At 42.9% G+C, this 20653-nt stretch overlaps 1 protein-coding gene and 1 long non-coding RNA gene across 5 annotated transcripts in view; one reads left to right on the forward strand and one right to left on the reverse strand.

Annotated features, from left to right (window-relative positions):
• The window catches only part of LOC102182655 (enoyl-CoA hydratase domain-containing protein 2, mitochondrial), a 25930-nt gene extending 21912 nt beyond the window's left edge, over positions 1 to 4018 (reverse strand). For 2 of the 4 annotated variants that reach the window (XM_018044255.1, XM_005678399.3), the window contains exon 1: positions 3736 to 4018. In XM_018044255.1, coding sequence (XP_017899744.1) covers positions 3736 to 3868 — 133 coding nt within the window. In that variant the 5' untranslated portion in view covers positions 3869 to 4018. The remainder of the gene's footprint in view (positions 1 to 3735) is intronic. The other 2 variants (XM_018044257.1, XM_018044249.1) reach the window with 1 other exon arrangement.
• Positions 2629 to 18272, forward strand: LOC106501969. The gene is made up of 4 exons (XR_001917626.1): positions 2629 to 2759; positions 2882 to 3004; positions 4234 to 4333; positions 18241 to 18272. It is a non-coding gene; the product is annotated as an uncharacterized LOC106501969 (long non-coding RNA).

A 20653-nucleotide genomic window follows, 5' to 3' on the forward strand; every position in this document is an offset into this window, starting at 1 on the left:
CAGCCTTAATATACTCCTTTCCCAATTTGGAACTAGTCCAGCTCCATGTCCAGTTCTAACTGTTGCTTCTTGACCTGCATATAGATTTTTCAGGAGGCAGGTTAGATGGTCTGGTATTCCCACCTCTTTAAGAATTTTCCACAGTTTGTTGGCTTTGGCGTAGTCAATAAAGCAGAAGTAGATGTTTTTCTGTAACTCTCTTGCTTTTTCGATGATCCACTGGATATTGGCAATTTGATCTCTGGTTCCTGTCCCTTTTCTAAATCCAGCTTGAATATCTGGAAGTTCTCGGTTTACATACTGTTGAAGACTGGCTTGGAGAATTTTGAGCATTACTTTGTTTGCATGTGAAATGAGTGCAATTGTGTGGTAGTTTGAACATTCGTTGGTATTACCCTTCTTTGGGATTGGAATGAAAGCTGTCCCTTTCCAGTCCTGTGGCCACTGCTGAGTTTGCCAAATTTGCTGGCATCTCAATGCAGCACTTTAACAACATCATCCTTTAGTATTTGAAATAGCTCGGCTAGAATTCCATCACCTCCACTAGCTTTGTTCGTAGTAATGCTTCCTAAAAAGCCCACTTGACTTCACGTTCCAGGATATCTGGCTCTAGGTGAGTGATCACAGCATCGTGATCATTAAGACGTACAGTTCTGTGTATTCTTGCCGCCTCTCCTTAATATCTTCTGCTTCTGTTAGGTCCTTTACCATTTCTGTCCTTTATTGCGCCCATCTTTGCATGAAATGTTCCCTTGGTATCTCCAATTTTCTTGAAGAGATCTCTAGTTTTTCCTATTCTATTATTTTCCTCTATTTCTTTGGATTGTTAACTTAAGAAGGCTTTCTTATCTCTCCTTACTATTCTCTGGAACTCTGCATCCAGGTGGGTGTGTCTTTCCTTTTTTCCTTTGCCTTTTGCTTCTCTTCTTTTCTCAGCTACTTGTAAGGCCTCCTCAGACAACCATTTTACCTTTATGTATTTTTCTTGGGGATGGTTTTGATCACCACCTCCTGTACTGTGTTACAAACCTCCATCCACAGTTCTTCAGGCACTCTGCCTATCATATCTAATCCCTTGAATCTATTTCTTACTTCCACTGTATAATCATAAGGGATTTGATTTAGGTTATACCTGAATGGCCTAGTGGTATTCCCTACTTTCTTCAATTTAATTTTGAATTTTGCAATAAGGAGTTCATGATCTGATTCAAGGTCAGCTCCTGTCTTTTTATTTTTTTTCACTGACTGTATAGAGCTTCTTCATCTTTGGTTGCAAACAATATAATCAGTCTAATTTCTATATTGGCCATCTGGTGATGTCCATGTGAAGAGTCAGCTCTTATGTTGTTGGAATAGGGTGTTTGCTATGATCAGTGCATTCTCTTGGCAAAACTCTGTTAGCCTTTGTGCTGCTTCATTTTGTACCCCAAGGTCAAACCTGCCTGTTACTCCAGGTATCTTTTGACTTCCTACTTTAGTCCCCTACGAGGAAAAGGACATCTTTTTTTGGTGTTAGTTCTAGAAGGTCATGTAGGTCTTTATAGAACTGTTCCGCTTCTTTGGTATTAGTGGTTGGGTCACAGGCTTGGATTACTGTGATACTTGTTATTTCTGGATAAAAAATTCTCCTATCTACAAGTTAGCCATGATAATTTTTCAACTAATGTACAAGTCTGTGTTCTTAGTCTCTAATTACTAGAAGAATAGTGATGTCCATTAATAGTTGAAACACAGGTTTTAAAATCAGACCTGGTTCATGTTGCTTAAACTCTCTGTTCCTTGGTTTATTGATCTGTAAAGTTGGGAGAATAGTTATAGCTATTTCAAGGCCAACACTGTTGCCCGTTTGGCAATGAACAAAGCATGAGAGCAACTGGGGTATTCTCTAGCCCTAGCCATCCCACATGGCCAGAGAATTCTCACCAAGTGAGGTAGTTGGACGCCAGAAGCCTCTTCATGTCCATCAAAAGTGAGGGATGCATGTAGGGAACGGTGTGCAATATCACAAAGCAAGGAACAGTTCTTCAGCAGCTCTTCAACTTAGTATCAAGCAAGAAAAGTAAGCAATATGAGATGCCTCGAACAATACAATCTGTGTAAACTAAAACTTGGACACGGTGCTACTTTAAACGCGGGGAAGGTTAGAGGGGTTGGTCCTGGGGGAGAAAGTAAAGACAAGAGGAACTTGCCCAGCTGGTGACACAACAGCAGACAGGGGAATGCCACTGAGTGCAAAGTCCAATCACTGCCCTTCACCCTCCTTCACAAATAACACTACCCCCAAGCAGAAACAAAACAAAATACAACACGACCCAGAAAACCCAACACAAGGCTCAATCAAGGTGTTCCTGACAGTGACTGCCATGAACTTTCCCTGGAGTCAGCAGGACTCCACACAGCAGCTGCAGAGCGATTGCACAGGAGGGCGCCAAGCACTCCTCCAGGCCTCTCCTCTCTCCCCTCCCCTCTTTCCTCCCACCCCTCCCCACTCTTCAGCTCCTCCTCTCCAGGAGGCGGGACACCCTAAGCCAAATTGGAATTGGCTCGGCAGTCCCAGCCTCCTGGAACCTTGCCAGGACACTCAGCCTGAGAGGAAAATCAGGCATTTTAAAGCTGTAGTCGGGGGTGGGCTTGCTGGTAGTGAGTTCTACCCTTGAACGAGTCCCTTCTCTTTCCTCACAGCCCCAGGCCACTAAATCTGGGGCTGAGGAGACCAATATTGACGCAGAATCCCTTCACAATTACAGTGGGGGCGGCAGGTAAGGTGGTCACCTACCAAAGGATTTAGACCAGGGGAGGCTCTACTCAGATGCAGGAACTTTGGGGTCCAATCCTCAAACACACTGAGCAACCTGCCTCCCCATTACTGGTTTTGCGGTAGGAGATAGACGGGCCCCTGGGCCAGACAGCTGATGTTTATCAGTGGAGTAAAACTGAAGCTTCTCACCCAGACCCGCCAAGGACAAAGCTAGTGTCAGTAAATGAGCTCTGCTGGAATACTGAGGTAAGATGATCACCCCTGAGGTCAAGAAAAATGTCCTTGTCTACACATGTGCAGGAAGGCTTTTTAGGGATCAAAAAGGGTGGGGTTGCCGCCCCTTAGTAAGCGTGGACACACCCTCATAAATTGCTGCAGTGGGATCCATCTTAGCAAAAAGTTGCCCAGGCATGTTGGGGAGGTCCTAGGACCAGTCAGGTGTGAAGAAACAAGATAATTTGCCATATATAAACACCCAAAGGCTGTCCTTTATAAGTGGTTTAACTCACCTCTTAACTGGCCTCCTCCTCGTTAGAGAGGCCACTGATAGCCTTTCTCTGAGTGTGTATTTCTGCCTAGCTTTTCTGACTTAAATATAACTGCTTCTCTGTTGCTCTCCCATATGTTGTGCTGTGTCTGTAATAGTAAGATTTGTACCTGCTTTTACAGTTTTTGCCTCCTTGAAACATTCTTGTTTTCAAATGTCTGCTTTCCTTCTAGCCTCTCCCTGCTGGTGGTCTAGCAGCTAGGATTCCTGGTTTTCATCCAGGCTACTCAGGTTCAGTTTCTGGGTGGGGAACCTAAGTTCTCTCAGGACCACTCACTGGTTTCTCTCTCTCAGATTAGTTTCAATCTGCCTCCCTATAGTGGGAGTGCTGGCCATGGGTCCGTACCGTTCAACAGCACCAGGCATGCCAGGCCTGCCTCTCAGCCAGCCGGAGCTCACCCTAGCCGCCTTCTGGGCTCTGGGCACTTACCCTGGTCTGGACCCGCCAGAGCGCACACCTGGATCTCCCGGCCGGCAGCCCCGGCGTTGGAGGAGCAGCCGCGGGTCTCAAGCGGCCTCCAGGGGCGCGGAAAGCGCAGGGTGCTGGTCAGGACGCGCAGCATGGGGGCCCACTTTGGGAACGGGCCACTCGGCCCTCCACCACCGCCTCCCGCTGAAAGCTCGCTGCTCTGCTCCAGGCCTTTACAAACTGCTCCTCCTATGGGCCGAGTGCCCTGCGCAGCTCCCTGAGCCTGCAAACCGGAAGACGTGGGTAAGGAGAAAGCCCGGCTCTGCTGTGTGCTTTAGCACAAGGCTGCCAATCTCCTGAGCGCCAAAATTTTCATCTGTAACGCATGGGTAATAAAAGTGACAAGTGCCAAAGATAAAGAAAGCTGGAAGCTAAAGTAGTGAGAACAGATTTTACTCAGGAATACGCTGTTGCAAAAGAGAAATGTCCAGCATGAACTCTTAACATAATTTCTAACAGCTCAAGGACACATCCCTAGGATGACTCTAGCCCCTTTTGAAGTGCCTGCCTGAGAAAACTCAAGACTGCCGAAGGGTCTTGTTCCAGCCAATACCTGAAGGTAAGGCTCCTATCTCCCAGTCTCTGAGGGAGCCTAAGCTTGCAGAAGGGACAGCAAAACCAGAATAGTCCCATGTGAACTAACCCCGCTCTGCATATTTTTTAAGTTTTCACTTCCCCGACTGTCCACAGTCCTGGCTCACCCGCTTCCTTATTCCTTCATTCTCCTTGTAAAATCTGTTCTCACTACTTTAAGGGAGGCTGAAGCCCAGTAGAGAAGAGGGCTCAGAGGACCCTGGCTAGAGTCTGGTGATAGAATCTTTTTTTTTTTTTTTTAATTGGAGGCTAATTACTTTACAATATTGTGGTGGTTTTTGTCATACACTCACATGAATCAGCCATGGGTGAACATGTGTTCCTCATCCTGAATGCCCCTCCCTCATCCCTCCCACCCTCTCTCTCAGGGTGCACCAGCCCTGAGCACCCTGTCTCAGGCATCGGACCTGGACTGGCGAGCTATTTCCATATGATACTATACATGTTTCAATGCTATTCTCTCAAATCATCCCACCCTCGCCTTCTCCCACAGAGTCCAAAAGTCTGTTCTTTACATCTGTGTCTCTTTCGCTGTCTCACATATAGCCTCATTGTTACCATCTTTCTAAATTCCATATATATGTGTTAATATACTGTATTGATGTTTTTCTTTCTGACTTACTTCACTCTGGATAATAGGCTTCAGTTTCATCCACCTCATTAGAACTGATTCAAATGCATTCTTTTTAATAGCTAATTAATAGTCCATTGTGTATATGTACCACAGCTTTCTTATCCATTTGTCTGCCAATGGACTTCTAGGTTGCTTCCATGTCCTGGCTATTGTAAACAGTGCTGCGATGAACATTGGGGTACACGTGTCTCTTTCAACTCTGGTTTCCTCAGTGTGTATGCCCAGCAGTGGGATTGCTGGGTCATATGGCAGTTCTAGTTCCAGTATTTTAAGGAATCTAGTCAAGGCTATGGTTTTCCAGTAGTCATGTATGGATGTGAGAGTTGGACTGTGAAGAAGGCTGAGCGCCAAAGAATTGATGCTTTTGAACTGTGGTGTTGGAGAAGACTCTTGAGAGTCCCTTGGACTGCAATGAGATCCAACCAGTCCATTCTGAAGGAGATCAACCCTGGGATTTCTTTGGAGGGAATGATGCTGAAGCTGAAACTCCAGTACTTTGGCCACCTCATGCAAAGAGTTGACTCATTGGAAAAGACTCTGATGCTGGGAGGGATTGGGGGCAGGAGGAGACGGGGACGACAGAGGATGAGATGGCTGGATGGCATCACTGACTCGATGGACGTGAATCTGAGTGAACTCTGGGAGTTGGTGATGGACAGGGAGGCTTGGCGTGCTGCGATTCATGGGGTCACAAAGAGTCGGACACTACTGAGCGACTGAACTGAACTGAACTGAAGGAATCTCCTCACTGTTCTCCATAATGGCTGTCCTAGTGTGCATTCCCACCAACAGTGTAAGAGGGTTCCTTTTTCTCTGCACCCTCTCCAGCATTTATTGTTTGTGGACTTTTTGATAGCAGCCATTCTGACCATCGTGAGATAGTACATCATTGTGGTTTTAATTTGCATTTCTCTGATAATGAGTGATCTTGAGCATCTTTTCATGTGTTTGTTAGCAGTTAAACTGTATTATTCATTGATTTGTTATTTCTTTATAGGTTGCATAACCATAACCACTCCCTCATTCTAGAATATTTTCATCACTCTAACAGGAAACACTATCCAGTTGGCAGGCATTTTCCATTTCCCTCTTCATCTGGGCCCTGGCATCAACTTCTCTATTTTCTGCCTTTAGAGAATTACCTAGTCTGCAACATATTCATTCACATGAACAGAATAATGCAATATGCAGCCTTTTGTGCCTGGCTTCTTTTAATTATCATGATCATTTCAGAGTTATGGCATGTTATAGCATGTATCAGAACTCCATTCATTTGATGGCTGAATAATATTGCATTGCATGTTTTATTTATTCGATCACCAGTTGATGAACATTTGAGTCATTTCAACACTTTTTTCCTGTTTTAATTTATTCCTCATTAAACTGTCTTTATTTTTAATCAAATAATTTTAAATATTACAATTTAATGGCTTTTTTAGCCCATTTTTTGATTGGGTCACTTATTTTTCTGGAATTGAGCTATAGGAGTTGCTTGTATATTTTTGAGATTAATTCTTTGTCAATTGCTTCATTTGCTATTATTTTCTCCCATTCTGAGGGCTGTCTTTTCATGTTGCTTATAGTTTCCTTCATTGTGCAAAAGCTTTTAAGTTTAATTAGGTCCTATTTGTTTATTTTTGCTTTTATTTCCATTACTCTGGGAGGTGGGTCATAGAGGGTCCTGCTATGATTTACGTCAGAGAGTGTTTTGCCTATGTTTTCCTATAAGAGTTTTATAGTTTCTGGTCTTAACATTTAGATCTTTAATACATTTTGAGTTTATTTTTATGGTGTTAGAAAGTGTTCTAGTTTCATTCTTTTACAAATGGTTGACCAGTTTTCCCAGCACCAATTGTTAAAGAGATTGTCTTTTTTCCATTGTATATTCTTGCCTCCTTTGTCAAAGATAAGGTGTCCAAAGGTGTGTGGATTTATCTCTGGGCTTTCTATTTTGTTCCATTGATCTATATTTCTGTCTTTGTGCCAGTACCATACTGTCCTGATGACTGTAGCTTTGTAGTACAGCCTGAAGTCAGGCAGGTTAATTCCTCCAGTTCCATTCTTCTTTCTCTAGATTGCTTTGGCTATTCAAGGTTTTTTGTATTTCCATACAAATTGTGAAATTATTTGTTCTAGTTCTCTGAAAAATACCGTTGGTAGCTTGACAGGGATTGGATTGAATCTATAGATTGCTTTGGGTAGTATACTCATTTTCACTATATTGATTCTTCCAATCCATGAACATGGTATATTTCTCCATCTATTTGTGTCATCTTTGATTTCTTTCATCAGTGTTTTATAGTTTTATGTATATAGGTGTTTTGTTTCTTTAGGTAGATTTATTCCTAAGTATTTTATTCTTTTTGTTGCAATGGTGAATGGAATTGTTTCCTTAATTTCTTTTTCTGTTTTCTTATTGTTAGTGTAGAGGAATGCAAGGGATTTCTGTGTGTTATTTTTATATCCTGCAACTTTACTATACTCATTGATTAGCTCTAGTAATTTTCTGGTGGCGTCTTTAGGGTTTTCTATGTAGAGGATCATGTCATCTGCAAACAGTGAGAGTTTTACTTCTTCTTTTCCAGTCAAGTTGGCCTTAGAAAGCATCACTATGAACAAAGCAAGTAGAGGTGATGGAATTCCAGTTGAGCTATTTCAAATCCTGAAAGATGATGCTGTGAAAGTGCTGCACTCAATATGCCAGCACATTTGGAAAACTCAGCAGTGGCCACAGGACTGCAAAAGGTCAGTTTTCATTACAATCCCAAAGAAAGGCAATGCCAAAGAGTGCTCAAACTACTGCACAATTGCACTCATCTCACACGCTAGTAAAGTAATGCTCAAAATTCTCCAAGCCAGACTCCAGCAATACATGAACCATGAACATCCAGATGTTCAAGCTGGTTTTAGAAAAGGCAGAGGAACCAGAGATCAAATTGCCAACATCTGCTGGATCATCGAAAAAGCAAGAGTGTTCCAGAAAAACATCTATTTCTGCTTTATTGACTATGCCAAAGCCTTTGGCTGTGTGGATCACAATAAACTGTGGAAAATTCTGAAAGAGATGGGAATACCAGACTACCTGACCTGCCTCTTGAGAAACCTATATGCAGGTCAGGAAGCAACAGTTAGAACTGGACAGGGAACAACAGACTGGTTCCAAAGAGGAAAAGGAGTACATCAAGGCTGTATATTGTCCCCCTGCTTATTTAACTTCAATGCAGAGTACATAATGAGAAATGCTGGGCTGGAAGAAGCACAAGCTGGAATCAAGATTGCCGGGAGAAATATCAATGAGCTCAGATATGCAGAGGACACCACCCTTATGGCAGAAAGTAAAGAGGAACTAAAAAGCCTCTTGATGAAAGTGAAAGTGGAGAGCGAAAAAGTTGGCTTAAAGCTCAACATTCAGAAAATGAAGATCATGGCATCTGGTCCCATCACTTCGTGGGAAATAGATGGGGAAACAGTGGAAACAGTGTCAGACTTAATTTTGGGGGGCTCCAAAATCACTGCAGATGGTGACTGCAGCCATGAAATTAAAAGACACTCCTTGGAAGAAAATTTATTACCAACCTAGATAGCATATTGGAAAGCAGAGACATTACTTTGCCAACAAAGGTCTGTCTAGTCAAGGCTATGGTTTTTCTTGTGGTCATGTATGGATGTGAGAGTTGGACTGTGAAGAAAGCTGAGCCCTGAAGAATGATGCGTTTGAACTGTGGTGTTGGAGAAGACTCTTGAGAGTCCCTTGGACTGCAAGGAGATCCAACCAGTCCATTCTGAAGGAGATCAGCCCTGGGATTTCTTTGGAGGGAATGATGCTGAAGCTGAAACTCCTCCTCATGCAAAGAGTTGACTCACTGGAAAAGACTCTGATGCTGGGAGGGATTGGGGGCAGGAGGAGAAGGGGAGGACAGAGGATGAGATGGCTAGATGGATGTGAGTCTGAGTGAACTCCGGAAGTTGGTGATGGACAGGGAGGCCTGGTGTGCTGTGATTCATGGGGTCGCAAATAGCCTGACACGACTGAGTGACTGAACTGAACTGAACTGAACTTCTAGTCTGGATTCCTTTTATTTCTTTTTCTTCTCTGATTGCTGTGGCTAAAATTTCCAAAACTATGTTGAATAGTATTAGGGAATGTGCATACTTGTCTTGTTCCTGACTTTAGGGGAAATGCTTTCAATTTTCACCATTGAGGATAATGTTTGTTGTGGGTTTGTCATATATGGCTTTTATTATGTTGAGGTATGTTCCTTCTATGCCTGCTTTCTGGAGCGTTTTTATCATAAATGGATGTTGAATTTTGTCAAAGGCTTTCTCTGCATCTATTGAGATGATCATATGTTTTTTATCTTTCAATTTGTTAATGTGGTGTATCACATTGATTGATTTGCAAATATTGAAGAATCCTTGCATCTCTGGGATAAAGCCCACTTGGTCATGATGTATGATCTTCTTAATATGTTGTTGGATTCTGTTTTCTGGAATTTTGTTAAGGATTTTTGCATTTATGTTCATCAGTAATATTGGCCTATAATTTTCTTTTTTTGGGGGCATCTTTGTCTAGTTTTGGTATTAGGGTGATGGTGGCCTCATAGAATGAGTTTGGATATTTACCTTCCTCTGAAATTTTCTGGAAGAGTTTGGGTGGGATAGGTGTTAACTCTTTTCTAAATTGTTGGTAGAATTCAGCTGTGAAGCCGTCTGGTCCTGGGCTTTTGTTTGTTGGAAGATTTCTGATTACAGTTTTGATTTCTGTGCTTGTGATGGTTCTGTTAAGATTTTCTGTTTCTTCCTGGTTCAGTTTTGGAAAGTTATACTTTTCTAAGAATTTGTCCATTTCTTCCAAGTTGTCCATTTTTTTGGCATATAGTTGCTGATAGTAGTCTCTTATGATCCTTTGTATTTCTGTGTTGTCTGTTGTGATTTCTCCATTTTCATTTCTAATTTTGTTGATTTGATTCTTCTCCCTTTGTTTCTTGATGAGTCTGGCTAATGGTTTGACTATTTTATTTATCTTCTCAAAGATCCAGCTTTTAGCTTTGTTGATTTTGGCTATGGTCTCCTTTGTTTCTTTTTCATTTATTTCCGCCCTAATTTTTATGATTTCTTTCCTTCTACTAACCCTGGGGTGGTTCATTTCTTCTTCTTCTAGTTGCTTTAGATGTAGAGTTAGGTTATTTATTTGATTTTTCTCCTGTTTCTTGAGGTGGGCTTGTATTGCTATGAACCTTCCCCTTAGCACTGCTTTTACTGAATCCTATAGGTTTTGGGTTGTTGTTGTGTTTTCATTTTCATTCATTTCTATGCATATTTTGCTTTCTTTTTTAATTTCTTCTGTGATTCATTGGTTATTCAGAAGTGTGTTGTTTAGCCTCCATATGTTTTTATCTTTAACAGGTTTTTTTTTTTTTTTCCTGTAGTTGACATCTAATCTTACCACACTGTGATCAGAAAAGATGCTTGGAATGATTTCAATTTCTTTGAATTTACCAAGGCTAGATTTATAGCCCAGGATGTGATCTATCCTGGAGAAGGTTCCGTGTGCACTGAGAAAAAGGTGAAATTCATTGTTTTAGGGTGAAATGTCCTCTATATCAACTAGGTCTAACTGGTCCATTGTATCATTTAAAGTTTGTGTTTCCTTGCTAATTTTATATTTAGTTGATCTATCCGTAAGTGTGAGTGTGGTATTAATGTCTCCCACTATTATTGTGTTACTGTTAATTTCCCCTTTCATACTTGTTAGCATTTGCCTTACATATTGCGGTGCTCCTATGTTGGGTGCATATATATTTATAATTGTTATATCTTCTTCTTGGAATGATCCTTTGATCATTATGTAATATCCTTCTTTGTCTCTTTTCACAGCCTTTATTTCAAGGTGTATTTTATCTGATATGAGTATTTGGTCTCCATTTGAATGAAATATCTTTTCCCAGCCCTTCACTTTCAGTCTGTATGTGTCCCTAGGTTTGAGGTGGGTCTCTTGTAGATAGCATATATAAGTGTCTTGGTTTTGTATCCACTCAGCCAGTCTTTGTCTTTTGGTTGGGGCATTCAACCCATTTACATTTAAGGTAATTATTGATAAGTATGATCCTGTTGCCATTAACTTTGTTGTTTTGGGTTCAAGTTTATAAACCTTTTCTGTGTTTCCTGTCTAGAGAAGATCCTTTAGCATTTGTTGAAGAGCTGGTTTGGTGGTGCTGAATTCTCTGAGCTTTCGCTTATCTGTAAAGCTTTTGATTTCTCCTTCATATTTGAATGAGATCCTTGCTGGGTACAGTAATCTGGGTTGTAGGTTTTTCTATTTCATGACTTTAAGTATGTCCTGCCATTCCCTTCTGGCTTAAAGAGTTTCTATTGCAAGATCAGCTGTTATCCTTACGGGAATCCCCTTGTGAGTTATTTGTTGTTTTTCCCTTGCTGCTTTTAATATTTGTTCTTTGTGTTTGATCTTTGTTAATTTGATTAATATTGGGCTTGGAGTGTTTCACCTTGGGTTTATCCTGTTTGGGACTCTCTGGGTTTCTTGGACTTAGGTGGCTATTTCCTTCCCCATTTTAGGGAAGTTTTCAACTATTATCTCCTCAAGTATTTTCTCATGTCCTTTCTTTTTGTCTTCTTCTTCTGGGACTCCTATGATTCAAATGTTGGGGCATTTAACATTGTCCAGAAGTTTCTGAGGTTGTCCTCATTTCTTTTAATTCTTTTTTTCTCTCTGCTTCATTTATTTCCACCACTCTATCTTCCACCTCACTTATCCTATCTTTTGCCTCAGTTATTCTATTGTTGGTTCCCTCCAGAGTGTTTTTGATCTCAGTTATTGCATTATTCATTATCGATGACTCTTTTTCATTTCTTCTAGGTCCTTGTTAAACTTTTCTTGCATCTTCTCAATCCTTGTCTCCAGGCTATTTTTCTGTAACTCCATTTTGTTTGCAAGCTTTTGGATCATTTTTACTATCATTATTCTGCATTCTTTTTCAGGTAGACTCCCTATCTCCTCCTCTTTTGTTTGGTTTGGTGGGCTTTTATCATGTTCCTTTACCTGCCAAATATTTCTCTGCCTTTTCATCTTGTTTAGGTTGCTGTGTTTGGGATGGCCTTTCTGTACGCTGGAAGTTTGTGGTTCCTCTTTATTGTGGAGGTTCATTCCTGTGGATGAGGTTGGACGAGTGGCTTGTCAAGGTTTCCTGGTTAGGGAGGCTTGCGTTGGTGTTGTGGTGGGTGGAGCTGGATCTCTTCTCTCTCGAGTGCAATGAAGTGTCCAGTAGTGAGTTTTGAGGTGTCTATGGGTTTGGTGTGACTTTTGCCTGCCTGTATTTTTGTGCTCAGGGTTATGTTCCTGCATTGTTGGAGAATTAGCTTGGTATATCTTGCTCTGAAACTTGTTGGCTCTTGGGTGGATCTTGGTTTCAGTGTAGGGTATGGAGGTTTTTGGATGAGTTCTTGTCAATTAATGTTCCCTGGAGTCAGGAGTTTTCTGGTGTTCTCAAGTTTTAGATTTAAGCCTCTTGCCTCTGGCTTTCAGTCTTATTGTTACAGTAGCCTCAAGACTTCTCCATCCATACAGCACTGATGATAAAACAACTAGGTTAATGGTGAAAAGATTCTCCACAGTGAGGACACCCAGAGAGGTTCACAGAGTTCCATAGAGAAGAGAAGAGGGAGGATGGAGATAAAGGTGACCAGGAGGAGAAGAGGGGGAATCAAAAGGGGAGAGAGCAAGGTAGCCAATAATCAATTCCCTATTTGGTCTCCACAGTCTGGAACAGTCAGAGAGGTTCACAGAGTTCCATAGAGAAGAGAAGAGGGAGGAAGGAGACAGAGGTGACCAGGAGGAGAGGAGGGGGCATCAAAAGGAGAGAGACCAGTCTAGCCAGTGATCAGTTCCTTAAGTGTCCTCCGCAGCCTGGAACACCCAAAGAGATTTACAGGGTTAAGCAGAGAAGAGAAGGGGGAGGGTGAAGATGGAGGTGACCTGGGGGAGAAAAAGGAGAGTCAAAACGGGAGAGAGCAATCAAGCCAGTAATCACACTCCTAGCTAAAATGGGCACTGAAGATTGAATTCTTAAAAGTACAGAATTGATAATGCCAAAAAGCAAAGATTAAAAATCTAGAGTAGAGGCTAGACTCTCAAAAATACAATATTAAAAAAAAATCACAAAAGCTATAAAAAGATATATGTGGAATTTGCTTTAAAGATAGGGTCTTTTTGTTGCAAGGTAACAATGGGTTTAAAAAAATGAAAATTAAAGGAGTAATAAAGAACTTAAAAATAAAAAAATTTAAAAATGATATTAGTAAAATATATCTAGGGATTTCTCTGGAGTGGTTGAAGGCAGTGTGGGGTCAGCTCAGTTTCAGATAGTTCCTTATTCCAGCTTATGCTTCTTCTCAAGATCTATAGGTCCCTTCCAATGTAGTCAATGCTAACTACAGTGTTTGAATCTGTTGCACCTGTCACTTCCAAAGTAGTTCCCTATTCTTTGTTTATTTTGGCTTCCTCTGTTTGTAATTCTCTTCAGTTTCTAACCTCTGCCCTGACACAAGGGGGCTAAGGTGATCCTTTATGCTCACTTGTTCAACTGTGCTGTGGGGAGGGAGGAACACTGCAAACAAATATCACTGGCGTGTGTGGGGAGTGTTTGTAGTGTCTAGGCCACACTGGGTTTTGCCCTTTGCTCCCAGTGTGTGTGCTTTCCCAGTCTACACTGTAGAGGCTCCAGGTTGCTCTGCAGTTCCGTTCAGTTCAGTTCAGTTCAGTCACTCAGTCGTGTCCTACTCCTTGCGACCCCATGAATTGCAGCACGCCAGGCCTCCCTGTCCATCACCAACTCCCGGAGTTCACTTAGACTCACATCCATTGAGTCAGTGATGCCATCCAGCCATCTCATCCTCTGTCGTCCCCTTCTCCTCCTGCACCCAACCCTTCCCAGCATCAGAGTCTTCTCCAATGAGTCAACTCTTTGCATGAGGTGGCCAAAGTACTGGAGTTTCAGCTTTAGCATCATTCCTTCCAAAGAAATCCCAGGGCTGATCTCCTTCAAAATGGACTGGTTGGATCTCCTTGCAGTCCAAGGGACTCTCAAGAGTCTTCTCCAACACCACAGTTCAAAAGCATCAATTCTTCAGCGCTCAGCCTTCTTCACAGTCCAACTCTCACATCCATACATGACCACAGGAAAAACCACAGCCTTGACTAGACAGACCTTTGTTGGCAAAGTAATGTCTCTGCTTTTGAATATGCTATCTAGGTTGGTCATATCTTTCTTCCAAGGAGTAAGCGTCTTTTAATTTCATGGCTGCAGTCACCTTCTGCAGTGATTTTGGAGCCCCAAAAAATAAAGTCTGACACTGTTTCCACTGTTTCCCCATCTATTTCCCACGAAGTGATGGGGCCAGATGCCATGATCTTCATTTTCTGAATGTTGAGCTTTAAGCCAACCTTTTCACTCTCCTCTTTCACTTTCATCAAGAGGCTTTTTAGTTCCTCTTTACTTTCTGCCATAAGGGTGGTGTCCTCTGCATATCTGAGGTTATTGATATTTCTCCCAGCAATCTTGATTCCAGCTTGTGCTTCTTCCAGCCCAGCGTTTCTCATGATGTACTCTGCACAGAAGTTAAATAAGCAGGGTGACAATATGCAGCCTTGACATACTCCTTTTCCTATTTGGAACCAGTCTGTTGTTCCCTGTCCAGTTCTAACTGTTGCTTCCTGACCTGCATATAGTTTTCTCAAGAGGCAGGTCAGGTAGTCTGTTATTCCCATCTCTTTCAGAAGTTTCCACAGTTTATTGTGATCCACACAGCCAAAGGCTTTGGCATAGTCAATAAAGCAGAAATAGATATTTTTCTGGAACTCTCTTGCTTTTTTGATGATCCAGCGAATGTTGGCAATTTGATCTCTGGTTCCTCTGCCTTTCTTGAACATCAGTTCAACACCAGCTTGAACATCAGGAAGTTCACGGTTCACATATTGCTGAAGCCTGGCTTGGAGAATTTTGAGCATTACTTTACTAGCATGTGAGATGAGTACAGTTGTGTGGTAGTTTGAGCATTCTTTTGCATTGCCTTTCTTTGGGATTGGAATGAAAACTGACCTTTTGCAGTCCTGTGGCCACTGCTGAGTTTTCCAAATGTGCTGGCATATTGAGTGCAGCACTTTCACAGCATCATCTTTCAGGATTTGAAATAGCTCTACTGGAATTTCGTCACCTCCACTAACTTTGTTCGTAGTGATGCTACCTAAGGCCCACTTGACTTCAGATTCCAGGATGTCTGGCTCTGGATGAGTGATCACACCATCGTGATTATCTTGGTCTTGAAGATCTTTTTTGTACAGTTCTTCTGTGTATTCTTGCCACCTCTTCTTAATATCTTCTGCTTCTGTTAGGTCCATACCATTTCTGTCCTTTATCGAGCCCATCTTTGCATGAAATGTTCCCTTGGTATCTCTAATTTTCTTGAAGAGATCTCTAGTCTTTCCCATGCTGTTCTTTTCCTCTATTTCTTTGCATTGATCCCTGAGGAAGGCTTTCTCATCTCTTCTTGCTATTCTTTGGAACTCTGCATTCCAATGCTTATATCTTTCCTTTTCTCCTTTACTTTTCGCGTCTCTTCTTTTCACAGCTATTTGCAGGTCCTGCCCAGACAGCCATTTTGCTTTTTTGCATTTCTTTTCCTTGGGGATGGTCTTGATCCCTGTCTCCTGTGCAATGTCATGAACCTCATTCCATAGTTCATCAGGCACTCTATCTATCAGATCTAGGCCCTTAAATCTATTTCTCACTTCGCTGTATAATCGTAAGGGATTTGATTTAGGTCATACCTGAATGGTCTTGTGCTTTTCCCTGCTTTCTTCAATTTAAATCTGAATTTGGCAATAGGGAGTTCATAATCTGAGCCACAGTCAGCTCCTGGTCTTGTTTTTGTTGACTGTATAGAGCTTCTCCATCTTTGGCTGCAAGAATATAATCAATCTGATTTTGGTGTCAACCATCTGGTGATGTCCATGTGCAGAGTCTTTTGTGTTGTTGGAAGAGGGTGTTTGCTATGACCAGTGCATTTTCTTGGCAAAACTTTATTAGTCTTTGCCCTGCTTTGTTCCATATTCCAAGGCCAAATTTACCTGTTACTCCAGGTATTTCTTGACTTCCTACTTTTGCATTCCAGTCCCCTATATTGAAAAGGACATCTTTTTGGGTGTTAGTTCTAAAAGGTCTTGTAGGAAACTGGTCAACCACTTGTAAAAGAATGAAACTAGATCACTTTCTAACACCACACACAAAAATAAAATCAAAATGGATTAAAGATCTAAATGTAAGACCAGAAACTATAAAACTCCTAGAGGAGAACATAGGCAAAACACTCTCCGACATAAATCACAGCAGGATCCTCTATGATACACCCCCCAGAATTCTGGAAATAAAAGCAAAAATAAACAAATGGGATCTAATTAAAATTAAAAGTTTCTGCACAACAAAGGAAAATATAAACAAGGTGAAAAGACAGCCTTCTGAATAGGAGAAAATAATAGCAAATGAAGCAACTGACAAACAACTAATCTCAAAAATATACAAGTAACTTATGCAGCTCAATTCCAGAAAAATAAATGACCCAATCAAAAAATGGGCCAAAGAACTAAATAGACATTTCTCCAAAGAAGACATACGAATGGCTAACAGACACATGAAAAGATGCTCAACATCACTCTTTATTAGAGAAATGCAAATCAAAACCACAATGAGGTACCACTTCACACCAGTCAGAATGTCTGTGATCCAAAAGTCTGCAAGCAATAAATGCTGGAGAGGGTGTGGAGCAAAGGGAACCCTCCTACACTGTTGGTGGGAATGCAAACTAGTACAGCCACTATGGAGAACAGTGTGGAGATTCCTTAAAAAATTGCAAATAGAACTACCTTATGACCCAGCAATCCCACTTCTGGGCATACACACCGAGGAAACCAGAATTGAAAGAGACACATGTACCCCAATGTTCATCGCAGCACTGTTTATAATAGCCAGGACATGGAAACAACCTAGATGTCCATCAGCAGATGAATGGATAAGAAAGCTGTGGTACATATACACAATGGAATATTACTCAGCCATTAAAAAGAATACATTTGAATCAGTTCTAATGAGATGGATGAAACTGGAGGCGATTATACAGAGTGAAGTAAGCCAGAAAGAAAAACACCAATACAGTATACTAACACATATATATGGAATTTAGAAAGATGGCAGTGATGACCCTGTATGCGAGACAGCAAAAGAGACACAGATGTGTAGAGCGGACTTTTGGACTCAGAGGGAGAGGGAGAGGGTGGGATGATTTGGGAGAATGGCATTGAAACATGTATACTATCATGTAAGAAACAAATCACCAGTCCATGTCCAATGCAGGATACAGGATGCTTGGGGCTGGTGCATGGGGATGACCCAGAGAGATGTTATGGGGAGGGAGGTGGGAGGGGGGCTCATGTTTGGGAACGCATGTACACCCGTGGTGGATTCATGTCAATGTATGGCAAAACCAATTCAGTATTGTAAAGTAAAATAAAGTAAAAATAAAAATTAAAAAAAAATAAATAAAAGGTCTTGTAGGACTTCATAGAACCATTCAGCTTCACCTTCTTCAGCATTACTGGTTGGGGCATATACTTGAATTACTGCGATATTGAATGGTTTGCCTTGGAAATGAACAGAGATCATTCTGTCGTTTTTGAGATTGTATCCAAGTACTGCATTTTGGACTCTTTTGTTGACCATGATGGCTACTCCATTTCTTCTAGGGGATTTCTGCACGCAGTAGTAGATATAATGGTCATCTGAGTTAAATTCACCCATTCCAGTCCATTTTAGTTTGCTGATTCCTAGAATGTCAACGTTCACTCTTGCCATCTCTTGTTTGACCACTTCCAATTTGCCTTGATTCGTGGACCTGACATTCCAGGTTCCTATGCAATATTGCTCTTTACAGCATTGGACCTTGCTTCTATCACCAGTCACATGCACAACTGGTCATTGTTTTTTCTTTGGCTCCATCCCTTCATTCTTTCTGGAGTTATTTCTCCACTGATCTCCAGTAGCATATTGGGCACCTACTGACCTGGGGAGTACCTCTTTCAGTATCCTATCATTTTGCCTTTTCATACTGTTCATGGGGTTCTCAAGGCAAGAATACTGAAGTGGTTTGCCATTCCCTTCTCCCTGCGACAGGCACACACAGCGCAGCCGAGAGGAGCTACCCTACATCCGAGGTCAGAGGCAGAAGCTGGGAGGACCACCCCATGCCCGAGGGGCAGTGGCCAAGATGAGTTACCTCACATCTGAGGTCAGGGGCAGTGGCCAAGAGTGCCAGGGTGCAACAGCGCAGGAGCAGCCGAGAGGAACTACCCCACGTCCGAGGCCAGGGGTGGCGGCTGGGGGAAGAGCAACCCCACGTCCAAGGAGTGGTGGCTGCGCGGGTGCAGGAGGGCCTAGAGGAGCTATTCCACATTCAAGATCAGGAGGGGCGGTGGTGAGGAGATACCCCTCGTCCAAGGTAAGAAAAACACAAATAAGACGGTAGGTGTTGCAAGAGGGCATTAGAGGGCAGACACACGGTAATCACAGAAAACTAGTAATCACAGAAAACTAGTCAATCTAATCACACTAGGACCACAGCCTTGTCTAACTCAGTGAAACTAAGCCATGCCCGTGGGGCCACCCAAGACGGGTGGGTCATGGTGGAGAGGTCTGACAGAATGTACTCTGCAGGAGAACTGTCTAAAGCGGGCCCTGGGTTGTGTGCACTTCCCAGATCTAAGCTGCTCAGGTTCAGGTTCTCGGTTACTCCACAAAGTCACAGACTTGGTTGGGTCTGCATTTTGTGCCCTTCCCAGGTCTGAGCATCTCAGGTGACCAGGTGCTTGGCCAGTGCACTCTCCCCAGGTGGGGCGGTGCATCTTTTCACCTCCCCGGTCCAGGCACTCGGCTTCCTGGGAGTGCCATCTCAGGTGTGCCGTGTGCCTTCTCTGGGGAGCTGATCTCTGGCTGTGACCCTCCTGGCGGATGTCAGCCATCCAGGATCCCACGAAGACTTGGTTAGCAACTGGGAGCCTGCTGGCAGTTTGATAGAGGATGCCATCTCTGGGGCCAAGTTTGCCCCTTGCCTTTTGGTTCTGGCTGTTGCCCGCCTGCCTCCCTGCCTCTGGCTGGGGATGGGCTGGTCTGCTGCTGGCTAGCTTTCCTCTCGGAGAAGGCAATGGCACCCCACTCCAGTACTCTTGCCTGGAAAATCCCATGGACAGAGGAGCCTGGTGGGCTGCAGTCCATGGGGTCACTAGAAGTTGGACATGACTGAGCGGCTTCACTTTCACTTTTCACTTTCATGCATTGGAGAAGGAAATGGCAACCCACTCCAGTGTTTTTGCCTTGAGAATCCGAGGGACAGGGGAGCCTGGTGGGCTGCCGTCTCTGGGGTCACACAGAGTCGGACACGAATGAAGCAACTTAGCAGCAGTAGCAGCAGCAGCTTTCCTCTGGTATTCGCTCAATCCTTTGTTCTGTGAGTGGGCCCGGCAGTGCCTTGCTGCTGCTGCTGCTGCTAAGTTGCTTCAGTCATGTCCGACTCTGTGCGACCCCATGGACTGCAGCCTACCAGGCTCCTCCATCCATGGGATTTTCCAGGCAAGAGTACTGGAGTGGGTTGCCATTGCCTTCCCCTGTAACTGCTTCAGTTCAGTTCAGTTCAGTAACTGCATAGTGATACACTAATTCAAACTTACTGCTATGGGGGAGAAACACCATTTAATGAGACATGAAGACAAAGCGCAAACCCAACTAAGGTGACACACGCTGTGGACCACAGCACTGCTATGACCAGAGCAAGTAGGGGGACGGGGGAGGGGAGATGGATAGGTAAACTACAACCTCAGGGGTGGGGGGGTGGGGTCTGGACAACAGGATTAGACAGGAAATCAAAACCAATGATGAAAGCAGACACACCATCAGAGAACTCCAACAGCAAGGAAAACATATACAGAACTGTTCTTTTACAAATACTTGGAGAGAAATCAAGCATGAAACCACAGACAAATCGTCAAAGAATTTTAAATATCAACTAATTAGCCAATGATGCAAATTATAAAAACTGTGTGTCAAAAGACCACAAAATGGACTAGTTACTACACTTCACATGCCGCTAAAATGATTCACGGTTAATTTAATTATAAGCTGACTAACAATGCAGCTAACATGAAATGGGTGGTAACAGAAAAAAGTGATAATACAAGTCCAGTTATAAAGCAGAGTGTTGTACACGTGATTTCATGGGGTAAATAGTAATGCACTCACAGAACCTAAGCTTAACACAAGAAAGCTGGAACCTGTGCTTTAGAGCCACACACTCTGTCATCAAAAGCCCTAGGTTGTTTTTGGGGAAAGTTCTCTCTCTCTCCTCTTTTTTTCCCCCTCTCTCTGGCTATCCCACAGTTTGGGTTGCTATCTCGCGTTAGCTCCCTCAGAATGCCCTCCGGGCATTCAGGCCCGGTCCTAACCCTAAGCAATGCAGCCTGGGCCTCCCTGTTCAGCCCCTGCTTGCTGGTGGCTGACGCCAGCACCTGGGCTACTTCTCCACTGGGAGTTGCGG

This window comes from Capra hircus, chromosome 3 (assembly GCF_001704415.2).
Source record: "Capra hircus breed San Clemente chromosome 3, ASM170441v1, whole genome shotgun sequence".
NCBI lineage: Eukaryota > Metazoa > Chordata > Mammalia > Artiodactyla > Bovidae > Capra > Capra hircus.